The sequence below is a fragment of the Hypomesus nipponensis genome, chromosome 4 (assembly GCF_054491055.1).
Source record: "Hypomesus nipponensis isolate SF chromosome 4, ASM5449105v1, whole genome shotgun sequence".
NCBI lineage: Eukaryota > Metazoa > Chordata > Actinopteri > Osmeriformes > Osmeridae > Hypomesus > Hypomesus nipponensis.
The window spans coordinates 15,575,949-15,599,816 of NC_140364.1; the positions used below are offsets into that span (position 1 = coordinate 15,575,949).

The 23,868-nt window shown below is 45.3% G+C and overlaps 5 protein-coding genes across 8 annotated transcripts; 4 read left to right on the forward strand and 1 right to left on the reverse strand.

Annotated features, from left to right (window-relative positions):
- The first annotated feature begins 92 nt into the window (after positions 1-92).
- Positions 93-4,978, forward strand: LOC146295829 (tektin-2-like). Its single transcript, XM_084696999.1, has 9 exons — positions 93-1,231; positions 1,403-1,528; positions 1,643-1,848; positions 2,422-2,565; positions 2,709-2,823; positions 3,491-3,598; positions 3,797-3,940; positions 4,095-4,174; positions 4,320-4,978. Exons 1-9 carry the CDS (start codon positions 932-934, stop codon positions 4,519-4,521), a joined length of 1,425 nt encoding a protein of 474 aa, XP_084553125.1. The 5' UTR covers positions 93-931; the 3' UTR covers positions 4,522-4,978.
- Positions 4,979-5,854: 876 nt separating this feature from the next.
- On the forward strand, positions 5,855-7,036 carry LOC146295830 (free fatty acid receptor 2). Its single transcript, XM_084696031.1, has one exon. It carries the CDS (start codon positions 5,855-5,857, stop codon positions 6,863-6,865), a length of 1,011 nt encoding a protein of 336 aa, XP_084552157.1. The 3' UTR covers positions 6,866-7,036.
- A 4,489-nt stretch (positions 7,037-11,525) lies between these two features.
- LOC146295831 (free fatty acid receptor 2-like) lies at positions 11,526-12,991 on the forward strand. Its single transcript, XM_084697007.1, has 2 exons — positions 11,526-11,641; positions 11,856-12,991. Exon 2 carries the CDS (start codon positions 11,897-11,899, stop codon positions 12,875-12,877), a length of 981 nt encoding a protein of 326 aa, XP_084553133.1. The 5' UTR covers positions 11,526-11,641; positions 11,856-11,896; the 3' UTR covers positions 12,878-12,991.
- Positions 12,992-13,376: 385 nt separating this feature from the next.
- Positions 13,377-19,588, reverse strand: usf2 (upstream transcription factor 2, c-fos interacting). 2 transcript variants are annotated; one of them, XM_084697008.1, is made up of 11 exons: positions 19,179-19,588; positions 18,235-18,278; positions 18,016-18,131; positions 17,704-17,820; positions 17,422-17,578; positions 16,769-16,856; positions 16,472-16,516; positions 16,075-16,133; positions 15,756-15,850; positions 14,810-14,938; positions 13,377-14,693 (listed from the first exon to the last, which is right to left on the reverse strand). In XM_084697008.1, exons 1-11 carry the CDS (start codon positions 19,214-19,216, stop codon positions 14,604-14,606), a joined length of 978 nt encoding a protein of 325 aa, XP_084553134.1. In that variant the 5' UTR covers positions 19,217-19,588; the 3' UTR covers positions 13,377-14,603. The 2 variants fall into 2 exon arrangements, with proteins under 2 accessions (XP_084553134.1, XP_084553135.1); XM_084697009.1 differs by lacking the exon at positions 16,472-16,516.
- naxe (NAD(P)HX epimerase) lies at positions 18,286-23,828 on the forward strand. Of its 3 annotated transcripts, none has more exons than XM_084697011.1 (7): positions 18,286-18,306; positions 21,569-21,756; positions 21,837-21,945; positions 22,032-22,142; positions 22,237-22,347; positions 22,781-22,928; positions 23,392-23,828. In XM_084697011.1, the coding sequence occupies exons 2-7, from the start codon at positions 21,587-21,589 to the stop codon at positions 23,592-23,594; spliced, it is 852 nt and encodes a 283-aa protein (XP_084553137.1). In that variant the 5' UTR covers positions 18,286-18,306; positions 21,569-21,586; the 3' UTR covers positions 23,595-23,828. The 3 variants fall into 3 exon arrangements, with proteins under 3 accessions (XP_084553137.1, XP_084553136.1, XP_084553139.1); XM_084697010.1 differs by lacking the exon at positions 18,286-18,306 and adding an exon at positions 20,958-21,115; XM_084697013.1 differs by lacking the exon at positions 18,286-18,306 and adding an exon at positions 20,965-21,115 and having other exon boundaries at positions 21,648-21,756.
- Positions 23,829-23,868: the final 40 nt, after the last annotated feature.

The following is a 23,868-nucleotide window of genomic DNA, read 5'->3' on the forward strand; positions in this document are numbered from 1 at the left end:
TGGCAACAAAAATAGGCCTAAAGAAAATTGAAGTTTGGGTTCTATTTAGGCCTACGTTCACGTGCGTCATAAAGGCCTATTGATTCTTCATGCAGAGCCTGTTATACGACAGCCTCATTGAATTCGTATTGATCAAAAACTGTCATTACAATAATATAACAAAGCTGCAAAATAATGACGAGAATAGTAAGATAATGTTTAAAAAGGATCCTGAGAGTTTAAATATTTAGCTAGGTTATATTTTAGTTGACAAAATTATTTGTAGCGGAGATTTTTTTTCTCATTGTTCGTTCGTTTTGTCATAGATGAATTAGGCCATGTCAGTCTTTGGGTTGGTCATTTTATTAAACTATTTTGTTTGTGGTTATGTTCATTTTTGTCAAATTCAAAGCACTAAAATACGTATTATAACAGTCTAGGCTACTCGTTGAACGTTGCTATGGTATTTTAATTATTTAGTTGTTGCTCTTGGCCTGTTGCGTCGTGCGTTACTTAGATACCGTCTGCATAGTTGGCGAGCTTCGAACAGAACAGACGATGAAGACAATATCTGAACTGTAGAATTTGGATCATGTAAGTAAAACTTGCAACGTTTAATACATAACGAGACCTCTGTTATGAAGTTATGTAGCCTACTGAGAATTGTATTGAGTTATTTAATGAGATCTACATTTCACAAACTTAAAACACGAATTTGTTGTGGAATTATTTGTGGTTGTTACATCATCGTCCATTGGTGACTACACAATCGCAAAAAGTTCAATGCGGGTCTTATGTCATAATACATTTTTACGGACGTTATAAATATACAGATGAATAAACGTAGAGGCTTTGTTGTTGTCACCAAAAAATGCATATGTCTTATACCTACTTGAAAACAAAACTATTGTTCTTGTTGCAGTCTTGGCATGATTGATGCTGTGCTGTTTGTATGTCCTATTGTGTGAAGATCAATAAAACCTGTCTCTCTGTCTATCGGTCCATCCAGTCGTTTGTCTGTCTGTCTGTCTGTCTGTCTGTCTGTCTGTCTGTCTATCTATCCGTCTGTCTGCCTGTCCCTCCGTCTGAAGAGAGCATGGCCACATTCAGCACCAAGCCTGGGTTCAGGCACAGCGTGTCTGACTGGGACGCTGGCAACAGGCAGCTGTCTGACACAGCGGAGCGACGGAGGCAGAGCTCACAGGAGACACGCCAGGAGGGACGCATGTTACGCAACGAGACCACCAGTAAGGTGAGGGCTGTTCGGTCTCTCTACCAAACACAGCTGCAGTCAAACCCTCCGAGTTCACCAGTTCACTGCAGAGGTGGCTCACTTGTCGAACACACACTCTCTCTCTGTCTCTGTCTCTGTCTCTCTGACTCTGTCTCTGTCTCTCTGACTCTGACTCTCTCTCTCTTTCAGACTAGCTGGAACGAGAGTGACAGCTCCCGCAGGCTGACAGAGAGGGTGCGGGACGTGGCCCGCTGGAGGGAGACGCTGGAGGCCTCTGCACAGGAGCTGGACAGAGAGATGGATGCCCTCACGCTGGTGAACCCAACACAAAAATTCAAGTCCCACAAATAATACCTTCACTATGTTGCAACAGAAACCACAGCTCATACTCAATAAACATTTCACCCAACAATCATTGGCGCGTTTCAGTCGAAGGAGGAGATGGAGAGGGCGCTGGCTGCCACCCTTGTGCCCCTCGAGGTCACCGTGGAGTGTATGGTCCTGAGGGAGGGTCGCCGGGGCAACGAGCTCCTTAGCGACCCTGTGGAGACCCAGCTTAAGAAGGAGGTGGATGTGATAGAGAGGGCGCAGCAAGCGCTGCAGCGGGGCATCGACGCCAGCTTCACCCAGCTGTGGTAGGTGAACATGAGCAGAGCTACGTGAGCAGAGCTTGGATAGAAACACTTTGAACATAAAAGTCAGGTATCAATAACATCTTCACAACCCCATAAAAGTCAGGTATCAATAACATCTTCACAACCCCATAAAAGTCAGGTATCAATAACATCTTCACAACCCCATAAAAGTCAGGTATCAATAACATCTTCACAACCCCATAAAAGTCAGGTATCAATAACTTCTTCACAACCCCATAAAAGTCAGGTATCAATAACATCTTCACAACCCCATAAAAGTCAGGTATCAATAACATCTTCACAACCCCATAAAAGTCAGGTATCAATAACATCTTCACAACCCCATAAAAGTCAGGTATCAATAACATCTTCACAACCCCATAAAAGTCAGGTATCAATAACATCTTCACAACCCCATAAAAGTCAGGTATCAATAACATCTTCACAACCCCATAAAAGTCAGGTATCAATAACATCTTCACAACCCCATAAAAGTCAGGTATCAATAACATCTTCACAACCCCATAAAAGTCAGGTATCAATAACATCTTCACAACCTCGTCTTCCGTCAAGTCTCCTTCAAGAGGCTCGACACCAGGTGACCAATGACCTCCAGAACAAGATGGACGCCCAGGACATCGACACAACCTGCCTGAAGCTCACTGTGGACTCTCCTGGAATCTCCCTGAAGCCCAACCCCACCCGCATACCCATCAGGTGAGTCTGAACGTTTACTTACATTTACACATTTATGCATTTAGCAAAAACTTTTCATTAACCAAGCAACATTGGGGGGGGGGGGGGGGACGGACTCATGAAGGAACTGAACGCAGCCCATCTGTCCAAACTTCCTGTTGCAGTTCCTCTACTCCCCAGCAGTGGGAGCAGTTCAGCCAGCACAACATGAGCAGAGCCCAGCAGGAGCTTCAGGCGTCGCTTCAGCTGAGAGAGGAGACGCGACTCAGCAGACTCCAGGTGGGGGAGGGGGGAGGGGGGGGGGGGAGGGGGGGGGGGGAGGGGGAGGGAGAGTTTGACAGGAGGGAAAAGTGTATCTTTGGTTGGTTCAGGTGCAGTTCTATGGGCGTGTGTTAAGCCCCCTGTGACATTGCTTGGAAATAAATTCATCAGAACTGGTAGTTTATGGCCTGCGTCAATATACACTTGTATTCCATTATTCTCCGCTCTTGGAAAGGCTATGTGACAAAAATGTGAATCCTCTCTCTTGTTAGGGAGGACAGACCAAAAATTTCCTATCAGTTTTGCTTAAGATATGTCTCCCGGTTGTGCCGACCTTCTATGAAAGGTAGCCAAAGCAACAAAAACTATAAACATTATTTTCATATACTTTCTCAATGTGCATTGCAACCAACATTTGATAGCATTAAGGGGTAAGTGTCTACATGTTAACTGGCATGTTTGTTTTTAATATCTCGCTAGTAGTCGCTAGTTATAGAGCTAAGAAAAGGACGTGGACCTTAAAATTCCGGTGCCAGATTTCTCAGTGGCGTTCTTAGCTACATTCAGGCTAACTTAGCATTCGATTCAATGCGTTTGCTACCGGCGTTCCACAGTATTTGACAGTTGGTTAGCCTTGGCCAAAAATGACGCGTTCTATTGTCCTCCCTACTCTTGTGTATCTTAGATACAGAATGAGCTGCAATCCCAGCGCATCGCTACAGAGTTCTCCATCCGCAAACGCACACACCAGCTGCAGCAGGCCCACGATGAGCGGAAATGGCAGTTACAATGCGTGGGTTTAAAAAATCCCTCTTAATCTTCTTAATCTTCTCCTCCTCCCCCACTCCTCCTCCCCCTCTTCCTCCTCTCCCTCTCCCTCCTCTCCCTCTCCTTCTCCCATCATTTCATCCTGTTCCTTGTCCTCTTTAATTCACCTCTGCTAGGTCTGATGTTTTAGATCTCTTTTGTTGGGGCTCCTTTTGTTCTTCAGACCCAGGAGGAGATCGGTCAGCTGGAGAGAGACATACTGGGGTTGGAGGGCGACCTGCAAGCCAAGACGGCACCGTTAAAGTTGGCCCAGACCCGACTGGAACACAGAACCGAGAGACCGGGAATGGACCTGTGTAGGGATGAGGTAGCCGGATGTGTGTGTGTGTGTGTGTGTGTGGACTGTGTGCCCATGCCATGAGAAGACCCAGCTGCTTTAGAAAAAGTGTAATAAACAAGAATACATTCTAAATAGCCAGTCAGTTTGACAGCCGATGACTGCTATATGACGTTATGTTCAGGTTCAGTATGGACTGGTGGAAGAGGTAAAAGAGCTGGAAGGGACCATCCAGGCTTTAAAACAGAAGCTTGCTGAGGCACAGTGAGTCATGTCTGAGTGGTCCCTACCCTGAATTCAAATCTGCAAAACCAAACAGCTTCCAACGACGTCTTTCCCAACGTTTACGTGTCACAAGGAGTCAGGTTTCTCCTCCTGTGTGACAGATCCTTCCCTCCTGTCTCTGCAGACACTCCCTCCAGAACCTGCAGCTCCACGAGGCTCGCATGCAGGAGGATCTGTCTCGGAAGCAGGAGGCCATCTCCCTGGAGCGGAGCAGTCTGGAGACACGTGGACGTCTCAGCTCCATCCACACCTCCGGCCCCATGGCTGTGGTCCCCCTCACCAACTCCAGTGGGAGACACAACCTGATGGATAGTCTCACATCTTAGCCTGCCTCCCCTTCAGCATTACTTCACTGTTATCTTTGACTTGTATTTACTAGCAGGCTAACCTTCTACTGTTATCATCTGGTGGTGTTTCTCCTTTGTGTTGAGAGTTTAGGAAACGACTCTGTTGACAGTGTTGGTCAGTTTGTTTTTAGTACATCTTTCCGTATTATGAAGCTACACAACGTAAAACATTAATCACTGAAGATGAGAGCATGTGACAAACAGTACTATTACTATAAAACTGACACACTGATAAAAACATAGACATATGGTTCCTCCAAGTGATCCTGTTTGGAAACATTCAATTGACGCAGTTTTTCTTTTATTGACCAGCATTACTGACCATGTTTATCGCCCCCTGTTTTTGCTGGTGCTGTTTGATCAGGCCGGGGGATGGTGACGAGGATGTGAACTTTGTCTCGTATCAGGGATAGAAATAAAAATGTTATTCTCACAATCACTTCCCCTTCTCTCTGTGTCACCTTTTACATGCCGCAGAGACTCGCTTCCCCTTCTCTCTCTGTCGCCGCGGAGACTCATTTGTGTGAGAAATTCCAAAGCTCTGAAATTCCAAACATTGTGGCGAGTTCCCAATGGTGTTGTTGAAGGTGGCGGTGAAGTAAGTTTTGAAAAACAAACCTACAAACGCACCACCCTGCCAGCACCACCCTATCTTGCAACCTGAGCTGCCACACGGTGACCACAGACCGTTGCACTTTACAACTTAACTGCCCAGTCGGTCTTCTCTTTTGGAGGAGTCTGGCCGCAGCTTGATGGGAATGAGCTTCCTGAAAAACCCAATCATTCTGAATCATTTCACTAAAGGGCCCAGATGCTACTTGTCTGTTGTCCTCCATTGACAGGGCAATCAAGGCAGCCTGGTGCCTGCTAACGCCCTGTTGTTCTGCCTGAACAGGCACCTCAGCTATCTGCCTCACCGGCCTCACACCCATTCCCTGACCACTCAGGCATCACCCAACTTCCTCCCCCTTGTCTGACCATAGAGCTGTGACTGCCCACCTGCTCTGTCAGTGCACAGGGAGCACACACAGAAGAGAAGTCCCAGGTTCTGAATCTCATCGCGGCTCATGCAGTCGTGTGCACCTGGAGAGAAACTGTCTATTCTCAAGAGTTGATGGAGTCTCGACTACAGAAATGCTGTTATGGATAGGACCCCAGATGGAAAAGGATGACTTACTCCTAACTTTGTTTTGTTTACAGAACGTTTTACTTCAAACAAAGGAACTTACCCCTCAAACCCATTTCTTCTAATTCTACCTGGGCTCACGACATGATGACGCCTCCAAATCTGTACTTATCGTGAGCTGAAGCAATGATTTTTTTAGACTTTGAAGACTGCCTTTCTCTGTTTGTGTACTCCTTCACCTTCCTGCTGGGCCTCCCTGCCAATGCGCTGGTGCTCTTTGTCTATGTCCGCAAGGCGCGCAAGCGGGGATCCACACCCAACGTAGTCTACGCCCTCAACCTGTGCCTGGCCAACCTGGCGCTGGTGGCCTGGCTGCCCGTCCAGGCCCTGCAGACAGTGCTGAAGGACTGGGCGCTGCCAGCACCCCTGTGTCCTGTCTACAGCTTCTTCCTGTTCGCCTCGCTCTACGGCAGCACCCTCTTCCTGACGGCGGTCGCTGTGGGACGCTATCTCAGCATCGCCTTCCCCATCAGCTACAAGATCTACCGGCGCGCCAGCATTTCCTGCGTGGTGAGCGTGGCCCTGTGGGGGCTGGTGCTCCTCCACCTGGGGCTGGGCCTGGTGGCAGAGGGGGGAGCATACTTCCTGTCCACGTCGAGCCGCAACGTCTCCATCTGCTACGAGAACTTCACGGCTGCGCAGCTGGAGATCCTGCTGCCTCTGCGTCTGGAGATGGCCGTGCTTCTCTTCCTGGTTCCCCTGGCCGTGACGGCCTTCTGCACGCTGCGCTGTGTGACCCTGGTGTGGCGCTCCTGCCTGCCCGCCATGGGGAAGAGGAGGGTGCTGGCGGTGGCGTTGTCCACGCTGGCTGTGTTCGTGGTGTGCTACGCGCCCTACAACGCCTCCCACGTTGTGGGCTTCGTGCTGCAGGAGAACGTGGGGTGGAGGAGCGAGGCCATGCTCACCAGTTCCTGCAACGTGTTCCTGGAACCAGTGGTCATGCTCATGTTGTCCCCGGCAACCTCGCGGGGCTTTCTGACGAGGCTGTGTGGGAGGCAGAGCAGGTTCAGCAGGTCAGAGAGTCACCGCAGGCGCAACGTCCTGACGAAGGGTCAAACGGTGACCGTGCCGTCTAGGGGCCTGCCCTCACTGACTCACAGACAGGCCGCGGACAAGTCCCACTCTGCCATCATGTGAGGGTGCTCAATGGGAGACTGGACACCGTGAGAGAAACCTCGGAAAGAGGCACGAAGATGAAAATATGCTGGGAATTGGTGTTGTGCTTTTGATGTGAGGTTAAGGAGACTTCACTGTCTCTTTGCTAAGCTGGTGTTTTCATAAGAGGATAAGATAAGCTACTGTACAGTTACTGGTGTATGTGTGTGTTTCTTTTGATCAAAATCAAAATCAAAATCTAATCAAAATGAACTACTTGTCTTTCTTCTGTGGAAACACTGATTTCACAAAGCATTGTGCCAGATCCCAAAATGATCAAGTGTTTTGAACATATGACATAAGAGCATCAGCCACCTGAATGTGAAGCACACTAGGAGTCATTGTTCTTAAAAGGGTTTTTGAATGCAGTTAGCAGCACACTGAATATTTCTCTCGACTTAAAAAAACATTGACGCGACTTGCTGAATATGACCAAAAATCATAATAAGTGCATTCATAAATGTATGTTTTCATCCATTTGCTACACTGAAGTTAATGTTGCAATCAGAATATTTTCGTTTCAGAAGGTTTTTTATCTGAATTTCACCATTAGAATTTGAGCAGCCTTAATTTGGTTTTAATTTAATTTAGTTTAAACTGGCAAGAGTTATGTAATTGATCTGGCTGAATAATAAATACAAAGTTCAAACCAAACGAAAATTATTGTTCAATTTGCTTCACTTATCAAGGCTTAAAGGATTGCCTGCAAAGACAAAGTAATTAATACATAAGACACTCAGAGACTGCAGGTAGCCCTGTTCTGATATCTGAAATTGATTTAGCTAGTGTTGCTGTTGTTGATAAATTCAATACATTTGAGGGGGCGGGGCTTCAGCTCCTTCGAGCGAGTCACGCTCCCCCCGTCTCAAGCAGAGAAGACTGATGATTTTGTCTGGATTTCAAAGTCTAATTTAACATACATGTCGTGTTTTTTTTTCCCATTCGGATTTGAATGGGTCGTTAACAACCAGGGCCGGGGTGGGTAGGCTAAGTGGGAGAGTTCCCAATGAGCCGCTTCACCTTCGGGCCGGTCGAGGATTTCTGTTGTTGACATTTGTCACGTTAATCTTCTCTTGAAATAGGCTACACACGTTCCGCATTCTGACACCTCAGCCTCTGCATGGGTTGTACTATGTGAGGGAGTTCTCCCCTCCCAAATAAAGTTGGTTGGGTCCATAGCACGTCTTTTCCAAAAGAGTTCTCGGATAGGCTACAGATAGCTGGGCCGGGCGGCCCTACCGTAAAGATACGCGTCAGCGAGGATGGATGGGAGCAGGGCCGGAGTGATACCATCACTTGACAAGGTTTTACCAATTGAAAAACGTCTACATTTATTCTAAATACAGCTCAAAAAACGATTTTGCGCTCAAATAATGGCCAAGAATTTTCGCTCGAGCCCTGTGCGCGCTGGCATTAACTGTGGACGTCCCTACATCACATCAAACCCATAAGTCCTAGGGCTAAGCCCCGAATGGGCTAAACCCCGAATGTTTACAACGTCTGTCCGTGCCTGATTAATACTCGGATCTTTAAGCAGTCTCAAAAATTGTATCAATATAAACAAATTATATGATCCCTTTCTGTAATCATGTTACCCCCCAGAAAGGTTCACGGCACTGTTTGGTATACAAAGAAAGTGGGCCGGTCTCGGGCCTGAAACTCCTGGGCAGAAAAGAGTCCCCACTCCGGCCCTGTTCACAACATTCTTCTGTGGTGTGGTGAACTTAAAACTCATTTTCGATTCAATTTTACAGGATCTTTAATATAGCGTTGGAGGTGGCAGGCATGAAAAATACCAAACGCTCGAAGTCTTTGCCGGCTGCGTGAATAAAGAGCGACAGCATGGTGACGTCCTTAGAGTTTGAGCGGGAAGGTCCATTCTCTGTGTGAGAACTCATGTGGTCAGACCGCTGAGGAAGTGTGTTTGTGTGTATGTGATGCGCCACTTCCATGCTTCATTGTCGACATCACCTGTATCTTCTGCCTGTAGGGGATTCATAGCAAGGGCGTAGGTTTGCATTGGGTCGACAGAGACTAGTCACGATCAACTTTGGAAAATACATTGTCCCCACCAATATTTTATTAATTTTCGACCATAATATTTTGCACAATATATTTGCAAAACTCATTCGTATTATTATCATCTATACTTTGTTTGTCGACCAGAAAAGTGAAAAATGCATTTCCAAGTTAATCAATGCGCCTCCAGCCTGCAGGACAAGATGTCATATAATTGGCTGAAACTTCGTGAATCGTGACTTGCAGAAAGAGGGCAGTAGTCTGACACGGTATAAGCTATTATTTTGTTTGGTCTCAGCATTGATATTTTTGACCCTTTTGTGCTTTGTAGAAAGGAAAATCAAAATGCCACCCCCCCAAAAAGAGGGATATAATAAGTTTTTTCCCCACCCAGAGAGTAGCTAAGTAGCTAGCGTTAGCTATCAAGAAGATCGTTGTTAACTGCTAGCCTTACATCGCCACCCATTCTAAAATGGAAACATGTTTTGAAAGTTGTTAGTGTAGTAGAACAGCATTTAACTTTTACTTGTAATTGAATCTATCCCTAGCGTCTGCAATCTTTCGACCAGTGTGTTAGCAGCAGCTGGTCTTGTTTAAGTCAGAAGGATAAAGCTAACCTACCCACATAATGGGACCGTGCTAGTTAAGCCCAGTACCAACAGGCTAGCAACTAGCGTTATATTATTCGATATTAACTGGTAATAGGTAGGCCTATATGATCCCTTGGATAGTAATATGGCTATACTTGTAATTTCGACCAATGATAGCAGTCAACTAAGCATGGTTAGTGTCTGTATTACATTGATGAATTACTGTGCAGGAAAAACAGCACCCTGAAGCTACAGATGTAGAACAGGTTGGTGATGAATCAGCATCAGGGGTTCAGGTGAGAAGTTGAATTTGTCCATTTTGGTAAATATTCCATTAAATTGCTGTTTTTAAGGGATGTTTAGACACTGTTACCCATGAATGTTATCATTCACACTTATACTTTTAGGTAGTAAAAAGGTGCTATAAATTTGGGATGCCAAAATACAATGAATTATTTCATTGCTCAGAAGTCCAGTACAGATGATGTAGGCTCCATCATTTTTTTAAATGTATTGGTGGTGGTGGTGGGGGGGGCAGTGTCCCTACCAAAGCTGAGACCAAACCTACGCCCTTGCTTCATAGCGAGGCTGCATGAAAATGACAGCATAGTGACCGGAATTAGTACATTTACAAACATATTTGCAGTTATTTACAGTATACAGTAAAGTTATAGTCAAATGTAGTGCAGATATATTGCACATATAGGCTACGTTGAGTTCTAATGTTGCCTTCAAAACATGGTGTGTGAAACTGAAGTCATGTGTTTCTAGTTTGTTACATCACAATGATAAACTAGCCTACTACTGTAAATAACCAGTTAACAAAATGTGCAAAGATATGGACAGATTTTTAAAGGTCTCATCAAAGACCAGATATTCCAAGATGCTTGAACTATATTTCAAACCAACCAGAGTATTAATGTAATATTGTGGTTGAAATCATGGTTGATACCATGCCCACTTCCTACTCTCATTTTTACATATTGTTTGTTAGTCTCAAATTGATGTTAATAGTTATCGCCCCAATATAGATAACCATCTGTCCAAATTCTCATGGCTTGTTGGGATTAGTCATGTCATGGTTACTGTCCTTGGTTATTAGGAGAACACAAACAGTGATATAACATGACAATAATAAACAGAATGTGATTGCTTCTCATCCAATCCAAGTCAGTCATGACTCGCTAGTTACTGTTGGATCCTTTCAAACAATGTGTGTGACTTCAGCTCTATGATAAAAAAAAAACTGTGTAACCACTTCATTTTAAGATGTAAATTTGTGGGGAATTGTTCATACTTTATGAAGAGATATTTTAGGTGCAGTATGACAGAAATGAGAGAGAGAGACAGAGAGAGAGAGAGAGAGAGAGAGAGAGAGAGAGAGAGAGAGAGAGGGGGGATGAGAGAGAGAGAGAGAGAAGGGAATGTAACATAGGACCCAGGCTGGATTCAAACAGTATCTGAGTTTTTGTATTCCAGCTAAATCCTTGTAGATCAGTAGGACAGATATTGCAACTCCCTTTTCCCCGTTCTCCTCACACGTTTACATTACATGTATGCATTTAGCAGATGCTTTTATCCAAAACGAATTCCAAAAGATAGCTTTACAAAAGGTCATAGGTCACTGATCATACCAACGAAATAGCCCCAAACTTTGCGAGCAGCCAAAACATGAAACATACATTGCGAAAACTAAATAAGTACCAAAGTGAAGAACCATAAGAGCATGTAGTCAAACAAGTTACAATTAAACAACATGAACCTCGAAGTGTAAGGGTGTACCTGTGGAAAAAAGGAAGCAACAACAATATACTTCACAGCGAGTACACTAGGTTTAAGGCCGTTACAACTAACCAACAAGAGCAACAAGTGTCTCAAAGAGTCGTTGTGATCCTGGAGGAAACATCAGGCACGAAGGGTTGCTGAGAAACGTTGTTTGGACAGTTCATAGGATAAGAATGGGTCATGAATCAGAGACAGAAGCTCATTCAATTTCCGCAATTTCCTGATACAAGCTGAGGGGGAGTGGTTGGATGAGATTGGATGTTGAATATCCATCTGATGCTCGATTCTGTCACAGCAGTTAAGGTCCCAGAGGAGTAACGTTGTCATGGGGTATCTGGTCTCGAGAACTTCCTGAGGTAAAAAGGTAAGATCTTCAGTCAAGAAACGTATGAGCTGGATACATACCTACATTTCTAACGTCTTCAAATTAGATTTGAAGTACCGTGGCAAAAAAACGTCCTTGACTTTCTTTTTTATTTTGGCTTTTTGAATCTATTTTGAGACTTTTGTCTAGTACTGTTGCGCTCTGTTATTCTCACACATGTAATGGCTCTCAACCAATTACATTTTCTCAACAGGTTTTCTAAGAGAGTCCTTGTGTGTGTGTGTGACTAATGAAATGAACACCACAATCAGTCACCTGTTGCTGTGTGTGTACATCATCACCTTCCTGATTGGAGTACCTGCCAACATATTAGCCTTCTGCACTTTTTGTCGCAAAGTTCGCCACAAACCAACACCCATTGACATCCTGCTCCTCAACCTCACCATTTCTGACCTCATCTTCCTCACAATCCTGCCCTTCAAGATGAAGGAAGCCATTGATGGCATGTCCTGGAAGCTGGACTACATGTTATGTCCAGTCTCTGGATTTTTTTTCTATTCCACCATCTACAACAGCACTCTCGTCCTGACCGCAATTAGTGTGGAACGCTACCTGGGGGTGGCGTTCCCCCTCAGGTACTCCCTGTGTCGCCGGCCGCGCTACGCCGTGATGGCCAGCCTCTTGTTCTGGCTGGTCTCCTTCCTGAACCTCAGCATCGTGTACATCGTGGCCACGGTTCTGGAAACAGAAACCACGCTCAGCAACGGCACCACCCAGGTGCGCTCTTTCCCTCCCGAAACCTGTTATCTGAACTTCACCTTGAGGCAGCTGGATATCCTGCTTCCTGTCCGCCTCGAGCTCTTCCTGGTGCTCTTCTGCGTGCCCTTCCTCATCTGCTGTTTCTGCTACGTCAACTTCATCCGCATCCTGTCCCGCCTGCCCAGCATCGGCAGGCGGCGCCGCCTCCGGGCCATCGGCCTGGCGCTGGGGACCCTCCTGATGTTCACTGTGTCGTTCGGGCCCTACAACGTGTCCCACGTGGTGGGGTTCGTCCGCATGGACAGCGAGCACTGGAGGGACATAGCTCTGCTCACCAGCACCCTCAACACCTGCTTGGACCCCATCATCTTCTACTTCTCGTCCGCAGCCGTCAGGAGCATGCTCAGTGACGGTCTCAGGAACTGCGTGGCCAAACTGCACATCTTGAAGTGTGGAAGTGATCGGTGCTGCCCCCTGCTGGTGGCTCCTGTGTCTGACAAATACAAAGAGACTTGACAGTGTTGTGGGGTTGTTGACAGCATAAGGAGTGTGTGGAGATCGTATGTCTTTCATATAACTTGGCCTCGGCACACAGCCAGATTACAATAAAACAGGGTTTCAGAGCTTCAAAGGGGGCGTTGATGAGTCACATAGTCAGTTAATTTTTTGGGGAAAATAAGTGAATGACAGGATGTGCAAACAGGGAGAGATGACATTGTCATTTTAACGTTGTACTGTTCAAGGAACAGTCAACAAATCAATTGAGGAAGGAGATAAGAATCTATTCAGTAATAAAAGCTTCCCAGCCTGGATCCACAGACATGGAGTCATGCAGGTGTCGTCCTGATAAGCAGAGATAAGTCCGCTTCATGTTGGCCTTACCCAGACGCTCTGCTTATTGGTTTGCCAGTATAGTTTAGCACCTTTCATATTAGTTTACACTAGCTTTAACAGGAAGACTCCTATAGTATGAAGACAGCTAAATCAAGGGGGGGGTTATAATGAATCATTCAAGTTATTGTAGAAACATTGCAGTTTATTGTACAATCAGAACTTATCATGCAAGTGGTTAATGCCATGCTGGGGTTGCTTTTTGTGGAGAAAAAAGATAACCTTTACTCGTTCTAAATGTCTCAATCATTGCTCCTATGTGCTATATACACTGGATCCCAAACTTGCATGAATATTTGAGATTCTCTAAAACCTGTCAAGATATTTCTTGTAAAAAGTTAATCTACATAGGCTAGTGTATTCAATCAGTGATTTATGACCATAAGATGGCCATCATGATTTAATGCCCAATCAACTTATTTAACGCACTGTAACAGATATACAGGTGCCTCTATGTGTCGAGGGATACACAGAAACCATAAAGAATTCAGAAAGGGGGGAAATAAAACATACAATTAATTTGGGAACCAATGCTACTGAATTCTTACAAAGACCTGAGCTAGACTAATTCCTACAAATGCTAAACAGTCCGCAAGTACCACCTGGGACTAGGCAAATGACCAGGCTCTGTAATCACGGACATTAAACCTCAATGGACAGAAAGGCCTGATAATCATCATTTTCTTTATCTCAATTTCCAATGAAGCAGCCGTAGAGAGAGAGACACATGGATGAAGGTACCTGATTTTTCAATGTTAGTCATTTCTAAGAGAAGGAAAAAAAGATGGCACAGCAGATATCAGCCCTATATTTGCACTATGAGCAACTGCAACTGTCATTTTTTTCTGTATACATGTAAACTAATAAATTAAATCAACAAAAAAGGAATTCTTTCATTTCAGACAGTAGTTATCACTCACAACAAACGCGGGAGAAAGCAAAAAGAAAACTGCTGTAGGAAAACAGAATTATAACAAGACAATTTTGTTTTAATACAAAGTATCTTCGTCCATAATGTGAACTAAAACAGGATTTGAATTGTAGGTTTTCCTTTGAACCGAGGTGACAGAAACTCAGTCAGCTGCAGAGAATGAGCTTGTTTTCCCGGTTTAGAAGAGACAGAGGGGTCGTGTTGGAGGCGCAAACGTTCCTCTCCATGTCCTCTGTGTGTGTGTGTGTGTGTGTGTGTGTGCGCGCGCGCTTGCATGTGTGTGTCTGGGTTTATTTTGGATGACGCAATTCTAAATGTACAGCAATGTTTTTTTTTGTGTTTTTTTTGTAAAAGTTTCTTTCCAGTGCCCTAGTAACAATATAAGGATGTGTGAGTGTGAGCCAGTGTGAGTGTCCAGGTTCACTGTGCCGTTGCGTCACCGTTGATCTCTATGCCATGCTGTTGGAGCTGTGCTCGAAGCAGGGCGTTGTCATTCTTCAGCTCCTCAATCTGCAACAGCACAAAGAACAAACATAGAAACATATACATGGCACACTGCAAAAACATCCGACTGTGATCATCTTGTTTATAGGTTTTAATTGGACTAGTCATGTGTGTGTTTGTACCTGTTGCCTGAGCAGATCGTTGTCCATCTGGACTCTCTCCACCTCTTTAAAGCTCTCCTGCAGACGCTGGTTGTTCTGTCTCAGCTCCCGGATGTAGTCACACGCCTTTGACAGGATCCCTCCTTTACTCTGGAGGGAACATTATTTCACCCCAATTACTCAGCATGTGTCAAACTAAAGCCTTTTCTGTTTCAAAATAAGGACCAGTAAGACGGTGCAGTGATGATATGAGAGGTGAGGCAGTGATGATATGAGAGGTGATACAGTGATGATATGAGAGGTGATACAGTGATGATATGAGAGAACAGTAGTGGTGATGCAGTGATGATATGAGAGAACAGTGGAGGTGATGCAGTGATGATATGAGAGAACAGTGAGGTGATACAGTGATGATATGAGAGGTGATGCAGTGATGATATGAGAGAACAGTGGTGGTGATGCAGTGATGATATGAGAGAACAGTGAGGTGATGCAGTGATGATATGAGAGAACAGTGAGGTGATACAGTGATGATATGAGAGAACAGTGGAGGTGATGCAGTGATGATATGAGAGAACAGTTGAGGTGATGCAGTGATGATATGAGAGAACAGTGAGGTGATACAGTGAGGATATGAGAGAACAGTGAGGTGATACAGTGATGATATGAGAGAACAGTGGAGGTGATGCAGTGATGATATGAGAGAACAGTGGTGGTGATGCAGTGATGATATGAGAGAACAGTGAGGTGATGCAGTGATGATATGAGAGAACAGTGAGGTGATGCAGTGATGATATGAGAGAACAGTGGAGGTGATGCAGTGATGATATGAGAGAACAGTGGTGTTGATGCAGTGATGATATGAGAGAACAGTGAGGTGATACAAAATTAGAGGCAGTGAGATGAACGGTTGAGGCGTGAGACTACAGATGTGTGACATGAGTAAAGCTGTGCAGATTAGACTCACTGCTCCCGTTTTAGTGCTGTCTATGTTACAGTCTGGGATGATCTTTGACAGAGTGACGATCCAGTTGTTTATTTTGTCTCTTCTCCGCCTCTCAACTGTAAATACAAAAAGAAAAATATTGTGGTATGGGTTAGGGCCTAACCATAGGTACGGGGAAAGGTGAAATTGGGCACAGAAACCAATGAGCTTTAGAATTAGCATCAAATCTAATTTGCATAGCTAATTGGCATTAGCCTTGCTGGGGACTTCCTGGTGACGGGACTTCCTGTCACCAGGAAGTCCCGTCATCAGGAAGTCCAGTCACAGGAAGTCCCATCACCTTCATTGTGCTGCGCTCGTCTCCTCTCATCCCGGGGAGCTCTTGGCCCGTCCATCTTCCTGCAGAGAAACAACAGAGGCAGGCCTGCGCTCACTTTGACTGATTCAGCTTTCATCATGTTCTCACCAAAACAACACAAGCACATCATTGCCACAGTGCCTTAATAGTTGGTGTCAATCGATAAGAGAGCGTCACCACGCCAACAGCTACAGAGGAGCAACACACGGTGTTGTGTCCCAGAACAGAGCCACCTCTTCAGTACTACCACAATGCAGGGGCACTAGATTCCTATCGGTAATCACCACCAACACCGTCAGACCACCACACACAGGTCATCCAAGCAGGCTAACACACAGGGAGAGACAGGGATCTGAGGGGTGTGAAAGTGTGTCCTCACCAGTTTGAACTGCCATGTTGCAGCATCTCGCTCTCACCAAGGTCTCTGGGGATGGCAGGTAAGGGGGACAAATTTTGTTTCTCATGTTTTGATTCTTTTTACTGTAGCTTTTGTCCATGAGATACATGTAATCATAAAACCAATCATGCCAAAATAGGAGGGGGGAAATACAGGAGGTGAAGACTTGACTATTTCCCAGGGGGGGTGGCGAGGGAGGGGCAAAGAAAACTGGTACAACAGATATTGTGCTGTGGGAAATCCCACCAGCTGGAGTGTTTGTGGGACAGCTGTACTCACGCGGTGTAGGTGTGTGTGCGAGGGGCGATGGTCCGTGGCGTACCGGTCTGTAACACGTCAGGAGGGCTCATCATCACGTAGAACTGGCCTGGGATCAGACATGAGGAGCTGGGTTAGAACTGGAGAGGGTCCTCCTGCCTGGTCTCCTACAGGTGTTATGGGAGAGGAGACCCTGTAGGGGGGGCTGTGGGGCCTGTGGGGCTGTGGGGGCTGTGGGGCCTGTGGGACTGTGGGGCCTGTGGGGGCTGTGGGGCTGTGGGGGCTGTGGGGCTGTGGGGCTGTGGGGCTTGTTGTGCGTGTGACCGTGGAATCTGGAGACTAGGGGGTTCTGGAAGGGGGGGGGGAATATTCTCCTCTCCTCACTTGGGACTGCGTCCACTGATTAGAGGGGAAGGTTTACTAACGAAGCCTCATTAAAAGCAGTTTTTCATTCCAGGGCTTTACAATGTCTCCTATCATCTTCACTTGGTGTTGAGCTCATTACTGTTCCGGCAGCCTTCTTTACGCTGCGTTCAGTGGTGTCCCCCAGGGCATGGGCTTCAGGGGTTTGTATTTAAGTCTGTCACTACTTTGTGTTTGGCTTCCTTCTGACATCGTAGACCCACAGTAGTGTTCTGCTTCTGGTGAACGAAACGAATATGCGTGTGCCGTACCTCCAGCCTGAGTTAGTGTGGGGTCAGAGGTCGCCTGGACTGAGACGGCTGTTCCGTCGCTGACCGTGGTGGCAGGGAAGTAGGCGAAGCGTGTTTCCCCCCCCACGCCGTCCCCGGCTGGGCTGCCACCGTTACTGAAGGGGTTCTGAATGACAGCCTGGCAAGAGCATATGGAAACAGACAAGTTCAGAGAGAGCAGGGTTAGGAGACTAAGACACAGACACACACAGACAGACACACAGACAGACACACACACACACACACACACACACACACACACACCTGAGCCACAGCTTGCTGGGTTCCAGCAAACGCAGCGGTGGAGACGACGCTGACCGCTCCGCTCCCATCTGCAGCCTCAAGCTGGTCATCTGTGACCTGGACCACCCGGTAGGTCACCTGGAGGAGGGCAAGAGAGAGTACTTACAACACTGCTGCTGGCTCGACATCTAGCAATAATGCTCTCAAATACATATATTTTTGTAACATTTATTATTTTTTTTTCAGAAGAAAAAAGAAGCACTGCTATAATGGGGGCGGGGGGTTATCCAATCCTATCAACAGTTATGTTGTGCATGGGGACAGCGTTCCTACCTGCCCTCCACTAGCATCTGTACGAAACTGGTACTGGACATTGTGGTCTGCAAAAGCTGCGGCCTGCTGAACGCTCGCGATGGTTACTGCTGTGTGCTCCTCCGCACCTACTGACTCTGCGGGAGGACACGTGCACGTTAGGAGGAAAACGTCTATACATACACAAATATTCCTTTTTCTATTTGATTTGAGGTGAACGGGTGAACTCCAAGCACAGACCTTCTTGTAAGTGGACAACCTCCTCCGTTTCCTGTTTCTCGTGACTGGAAGAAAAATGAAGTAATTAGAGACGTAAGTTTGGAGCATAACCCAGTTTGAATACAAGCCAGTTTTGAATAGAGCGCTTTTCATGATTTCACAATGCCGCCTGGCGGTAAGTTGTCGACACAGCGGGACAGAGTTGACAGCAGGCACTGCAGATCAGTAATGTGTAAAATATTAGCACAGCATCGTTGTTGTGAGCTATTAAAAAGACATGTTCAAATTGTCCAGACTTGGCTAAGACTTCTCGGTTCCAGTTAAATGTGATCATATCTATGACTATGACGATTAGTCTTAACCGAAACTATGCTAAATAGCTTCAAGTACATATACTTATCAATAAGTATATATCTGTCAAGACCATAATTTACACTGCTCAAACTATTGACAGTTACAGTGAATTCCATTTATCCCGCTCGCTGTTAATGTATCCAGTGTGCCTGTGACCGAGGTCAGTGATCAGGACACAAACAAATGTTTCACAGTAACAATCAGGTCCAGTATTCCAAGGAATGATTTCATTCAATAACAACAATAACCTAATATATAATGCGTGTCTTCCATGTAGACGCATGGAGTTGCCTAAAAGTTATCTCTGAATGACACAACTGACAATACAATTCGCGGTTGCACATAATGACAGCCAGCCAGCAGTTTGTACAAAATACCTTTAAGTAACGTTTAGAACAGGATTTGCTCTACGAACATAGTCTAATGTAGCTACATACAAACTTCAAGACGCACCAAACAACGTGTTGTCTACTCCATATAATTAAAACAACACACTATTAGGGAAAACATAACTTATTTGATATCTGCAAAATGCGTTGCAAAAGAAAATGGTGACTTGGGGCTAGGCCGGGGAAGCCATTGCGAGCGGTGAGCTTATGTGTCGTTCTTACCTCGTAGAGCTGTCCAAACTCTGTTCAAGCATATCCATGAAGGTTACAGTTTAAAATGTGATATTCAGCGACACTGATATACGGAGATGGAAGTACTGATCACGGGGACAAACACACGGGTCATGTGAGAAAGACAGTCCAGGACACGTGAGGTACAGACCGGGCAAGGAGTTAAAATGGAGACCGCGGCAGGACTGGGGGTTGTGCTGTTTGTCTGCTCGAGACTCCAACGATGTTCACTGTATCGCTTCGCTTTTCTTCTGGAAGAATGTGACGCGCGCCTCCCGGACGTGTCAGCTAGTGGCCTTGCGTAAATCGTGTTTTAATATGTTGTTTTTTTGCGACGAAATGTGACTTTCTAATTTTCCAACGACCTTTTTTTTTTTTTTTGCTTCCACGGTTGTTCTCTAGATCTCCTGTCCTATTACATAGCAGTTGCTGTTGTATCCATCCGCTAGAACGGTTCCTACTTTCCTTCGAAATTATAGTTGAAGATAATAGTAAGACATGGAATGGAGTCTCGTTGTACGCCTGTAAACAAAATATAAAATAGCCTATAGAAATCGTTTTTTTCATGTTTTTGTCAACTGGCAATACTCGTCTTACATATAGCCTGCATTGCATCTATGGATTCATTCTATATAGATAGCTCACTGAAATGTAATTGGCCTCAATTACACTATGATGATCTATGTATCAGGCCTGCGAAGCAATACTGAATCAATTGATTTAATAATCAAAAGAAATGGAACACAAAGGCAGTGATTGAGCTACCATATAATTTCCTGTCCGTCACATTTGTTTCCTATGTCTTTTGCCCAGGTGACTGTGGAGATCCAACCCGGGTTTTCATAGAAACCACATGACACGGTGAAATCCCATGCCATTGAAAATGATATTAGGACTTCTACCGCTGCAAACATTTTAAATTAAATCACTTTAATGTTTGGACTGGTGCGACCTGACCCCATGGTAGGCATATATAGGCTATTGTCGTGTAGTAAGCATAAAGTACATACTGACTCGCTTCTGCAATAATAGGCCTCGTCGCGGTCACATAGCCTATGGCTACTAAGTGATGATTCATCCGTGGTCACATTATTTAAACCAGATGTGATAGAATTGCGAAAACGAACGACTTGAGCAAGTCAAATGGCAATTTCCCTCAGTTGGCCGTAACACCATGTTTATCGCCGTCAAATAATTTCAAGTTGACAGGTGTCGTAATCTAACAAGCCGCTAGATGGCAGAGCCAAGCGATTCAGCACCCAACATAAATAAACAGAAGATGTAGGGCCACTTTCTGTTGAAAGGCTGTACATTTTGTACATATGTACAACAACTGTTGAACGACTACGCAAATTTAGATAAATATTGGATTGATCTACACTGATACCATTTAAATTAAACTAAATGCTTTATATCAGTGGTTCAAGTTTGCAGATATGTCATTAATATGGGAGCCTACAGAATGGTTAAATACAAATAAAAATAATAAAAAACATCAATTTGTTTGGTTTTTCATTAGATAAAGGGTTACATGTATATATTGCCACAGCCAATTGGCAACTACAAGTGCCAGTGATGAACTGGCACCTCTCATAACTGTTATAAAGTGGGCTACTGATGTGGTGGCCTTGCTCACTGTACTCTCTGACTATCACTATTCAAAAACACATAAAACCTACCATGAGACACGTTTCGTCCAATAAACTGTTATATTCATCCGGCCGTTTGAAACAGACAGAAAAGCACGGTCATTGTAGACTTTTATTTTGAAGTTCTTAGCACGGAACTATTTATACTGGGTCACAGAATCATAACATAGTGTTCTTGCACGATTTCAAATCAGAAATGTACAGTTGATTAATTTGTTTTACAGTTTATGACTTGGGACTGCAACCAATGCTCAAACTAAACTAAACACCTAACATTTGGTAGGTATCGCTGTTCCACTGGTTTAATACCCACTTCATGGAGTTTGTTTTTTAAACTAACAAAACAATGTTTCGACCTTGTGCTACCATTGACACCGTGAAGTAGCCTACAGGTCACATATTACTCAGTAAGTCCACTGTGTTTTTAGCCTGAGCCAAGATGTGTTTTTCAGTGAAAAGGGACGCCAAAGATGGTACATAATGCAGCCAACAACTTGAATTTAGTTTGAATCTATCATGCGATTTAAGATGAACACGTCGCCTCGTTCTGACCTGGGACCGACATATGTTTCTGCTTGCTAAACTCATCCACAACTCACAAGTATTATTGTGATTTTTAGGACTGTGTTTGGTATCAGACTATAGGCAGGATAATTATCTCATAGTGTTAAAGGCGGAGACGGGAACTATTGATGAATAACTACACGTACAGAGTCACGTGTTTATTTTCAGATGTTCGATGTCTAACTGATGCTGAGTGTCCGGGCTCTGTTTGGGATTGGGTTCCTTGTGACTTCACGGGCAACCTTAGTCCAGAGCCAAAAGGGAACATGTCCAATGGCCAGTGTAAATAACAACCCTAAGAAGGATTGCTTCAGTCGACGATCATCAACAATGGCCCAATCGATCAAATACCTTGGGTAAGGGCTTCTTAATGGCCTCTCTCTCTCTCTTTGTGTGTGTACGTATTAAAAACCTACTTGTGTATCTTCATCACTAGGCAAGAGGAGGCTCAGCGTATTGACGAGGAGCTCTTCAGTGAGTACGGCTTCAGTGTCGACCAGCTGATGGAGCTGGCTGGTCTTAGCTGTGCCACAGCTGTCACCAGGGTAAGACCAAGAGTTTACCTTCAGGACTGTCTGTCACGGCAATATCTGTACACCAGAGTCCTCACTTGTCTCTCTCCTCTCTCAAGGCCTACCCCACCAGCTCCCTGGTCAAAGCCAGGCCCTCGCTGCTGGTGATCTGTGGCCCAGGTAACAACGGAGGAGATGGCTTGGTGTGTGCCAGGCATCTCAAGCTCTTTGTGAGTGTCTTTCCCATGTTCAGCACTGCATTAGAAATCTTCTGTGGTTTGGTGTTTGGTGTGGAGGGGCTTACAGGCCTGTGTGTGGCTACAGGGGTATGAGCCCACCATACTGTACCCCAAGAGGCCCAGCAAGCCCCTGTTCCAGGGCCTGACCCGACAGTGTGAGAAGATGGACATCCCTTTCCTGACCGAGATGCCTGAGGTAAAAAAGTCAGGTGGCTGAGCGGGTAGAGCATCGGTGGTAATCAGAAGGTTGCCAGTTCGATTCCCGGCCAGTGCACATGACGTTGTGTCCTTGGGCAAGGCACTTCACCCTACTTGCCTCGGGGAGAATGTCTTAGAGAATGTCTCCTGTACTTACTGTAAGTCGCTCTGGATAAGAGCGTCTGCTAAATGACTAAATGTAAATGTAAAAAAAAGAAGAGAAAAACTCACAGTAAACTCTCACAGTACATTCTCACAGTTAACTGCAAAGAAGTTAATCATTGTCTGTTTTCTCTGTCTGCTTGGGTATAACATAGCTTGATTTGCATGAGCAAGACAAAGTCAAGATCTACATTGGATGGCTTAATATCAACATCAGTACTGTGGGCGGTGTGCAGGGCTTGTGCTAACACACTCATTTTGTTCAACAGGCAAAGATGGTAGATGAGGCCTACAATCTGGTGGTAGACGCCATCTTCGGTTTCAGCTTCCAGGGTGCCGTCAGGGAGCCATTCGCTTCCATCCTGGATGTCCTGAAGAAGACCACGGTGCCTGTGGCCAGCATCGACATCCCCTCAGGTCAGAGAGCATCGACATCCCCTCAGGTCAGAGAGCATCGACATCCCCTCAGGTCAGAGACCATCGACATCCCCTCAGGTCAGAGAGCATTGACATCCCCTCAGGTCACAGAGCATCGACATCCCCTCAGGTCAGAGAGCATCGACATCCCCTCAGGTTAGAGAGTATCGACATCCCCTCAGGTCAGAGAGCATCGACATCCCCTCAGGTCAGAGAGCATCGACATCCCCTCAGGTCAGAGACCATCGACATCCCCTCAGGTTAGAGAGTATCGACATCCCCTCAGGTCACAGAGCATCGACTCCCATCCCTGTTTGTGTTCACTCAGACACAACAAACCGTTCAGTCAAGTCTGTTTTCAACCTCAAGCAGAAGACTCAACGTTTAGCGTCTACGCACGTAAACTGTGTCCAAATACTCCATCTGCCGTCATGGACACCTGGTCTGCCTCATGTCTGTCTAGGTTGGGACGTGGAGAAGGGAAACTCAGGTGGACTCCAGCCAGACATGCTCATCTCCCTGACTGCACCCAAGAAATCTGCCATGTTCTTCCAGGGACGGTACCACTACCTGGGGGGCAGGTTTGTGCCTCAATCCCTGGAGAGAAAGTACCAGCTGAACCTACCTCAGTACCCTGACACAGACTGTGTTTACAAAATGCAGTAGGGCCGGCTATAATAACACAAGCCGTGGGGGGTTGATTGGGAAAAATGGTAAATGTAATTAACTTGTTTGGAAACATGATTGAAGATGGAATAACAGTTTGTTCGTGCAAGAAAGTCAATGTGTGTGGCTAATGAGCCAATATTTCCACCCCGAATGAAATTACATATTAAATTATATCAAACAAACAATGTACTGTTGAAATGAATACAATAAAAAGGTCACATTAAACACAAATATTATTGGTATCATCATATTAATAATATTTCTCTCAGAA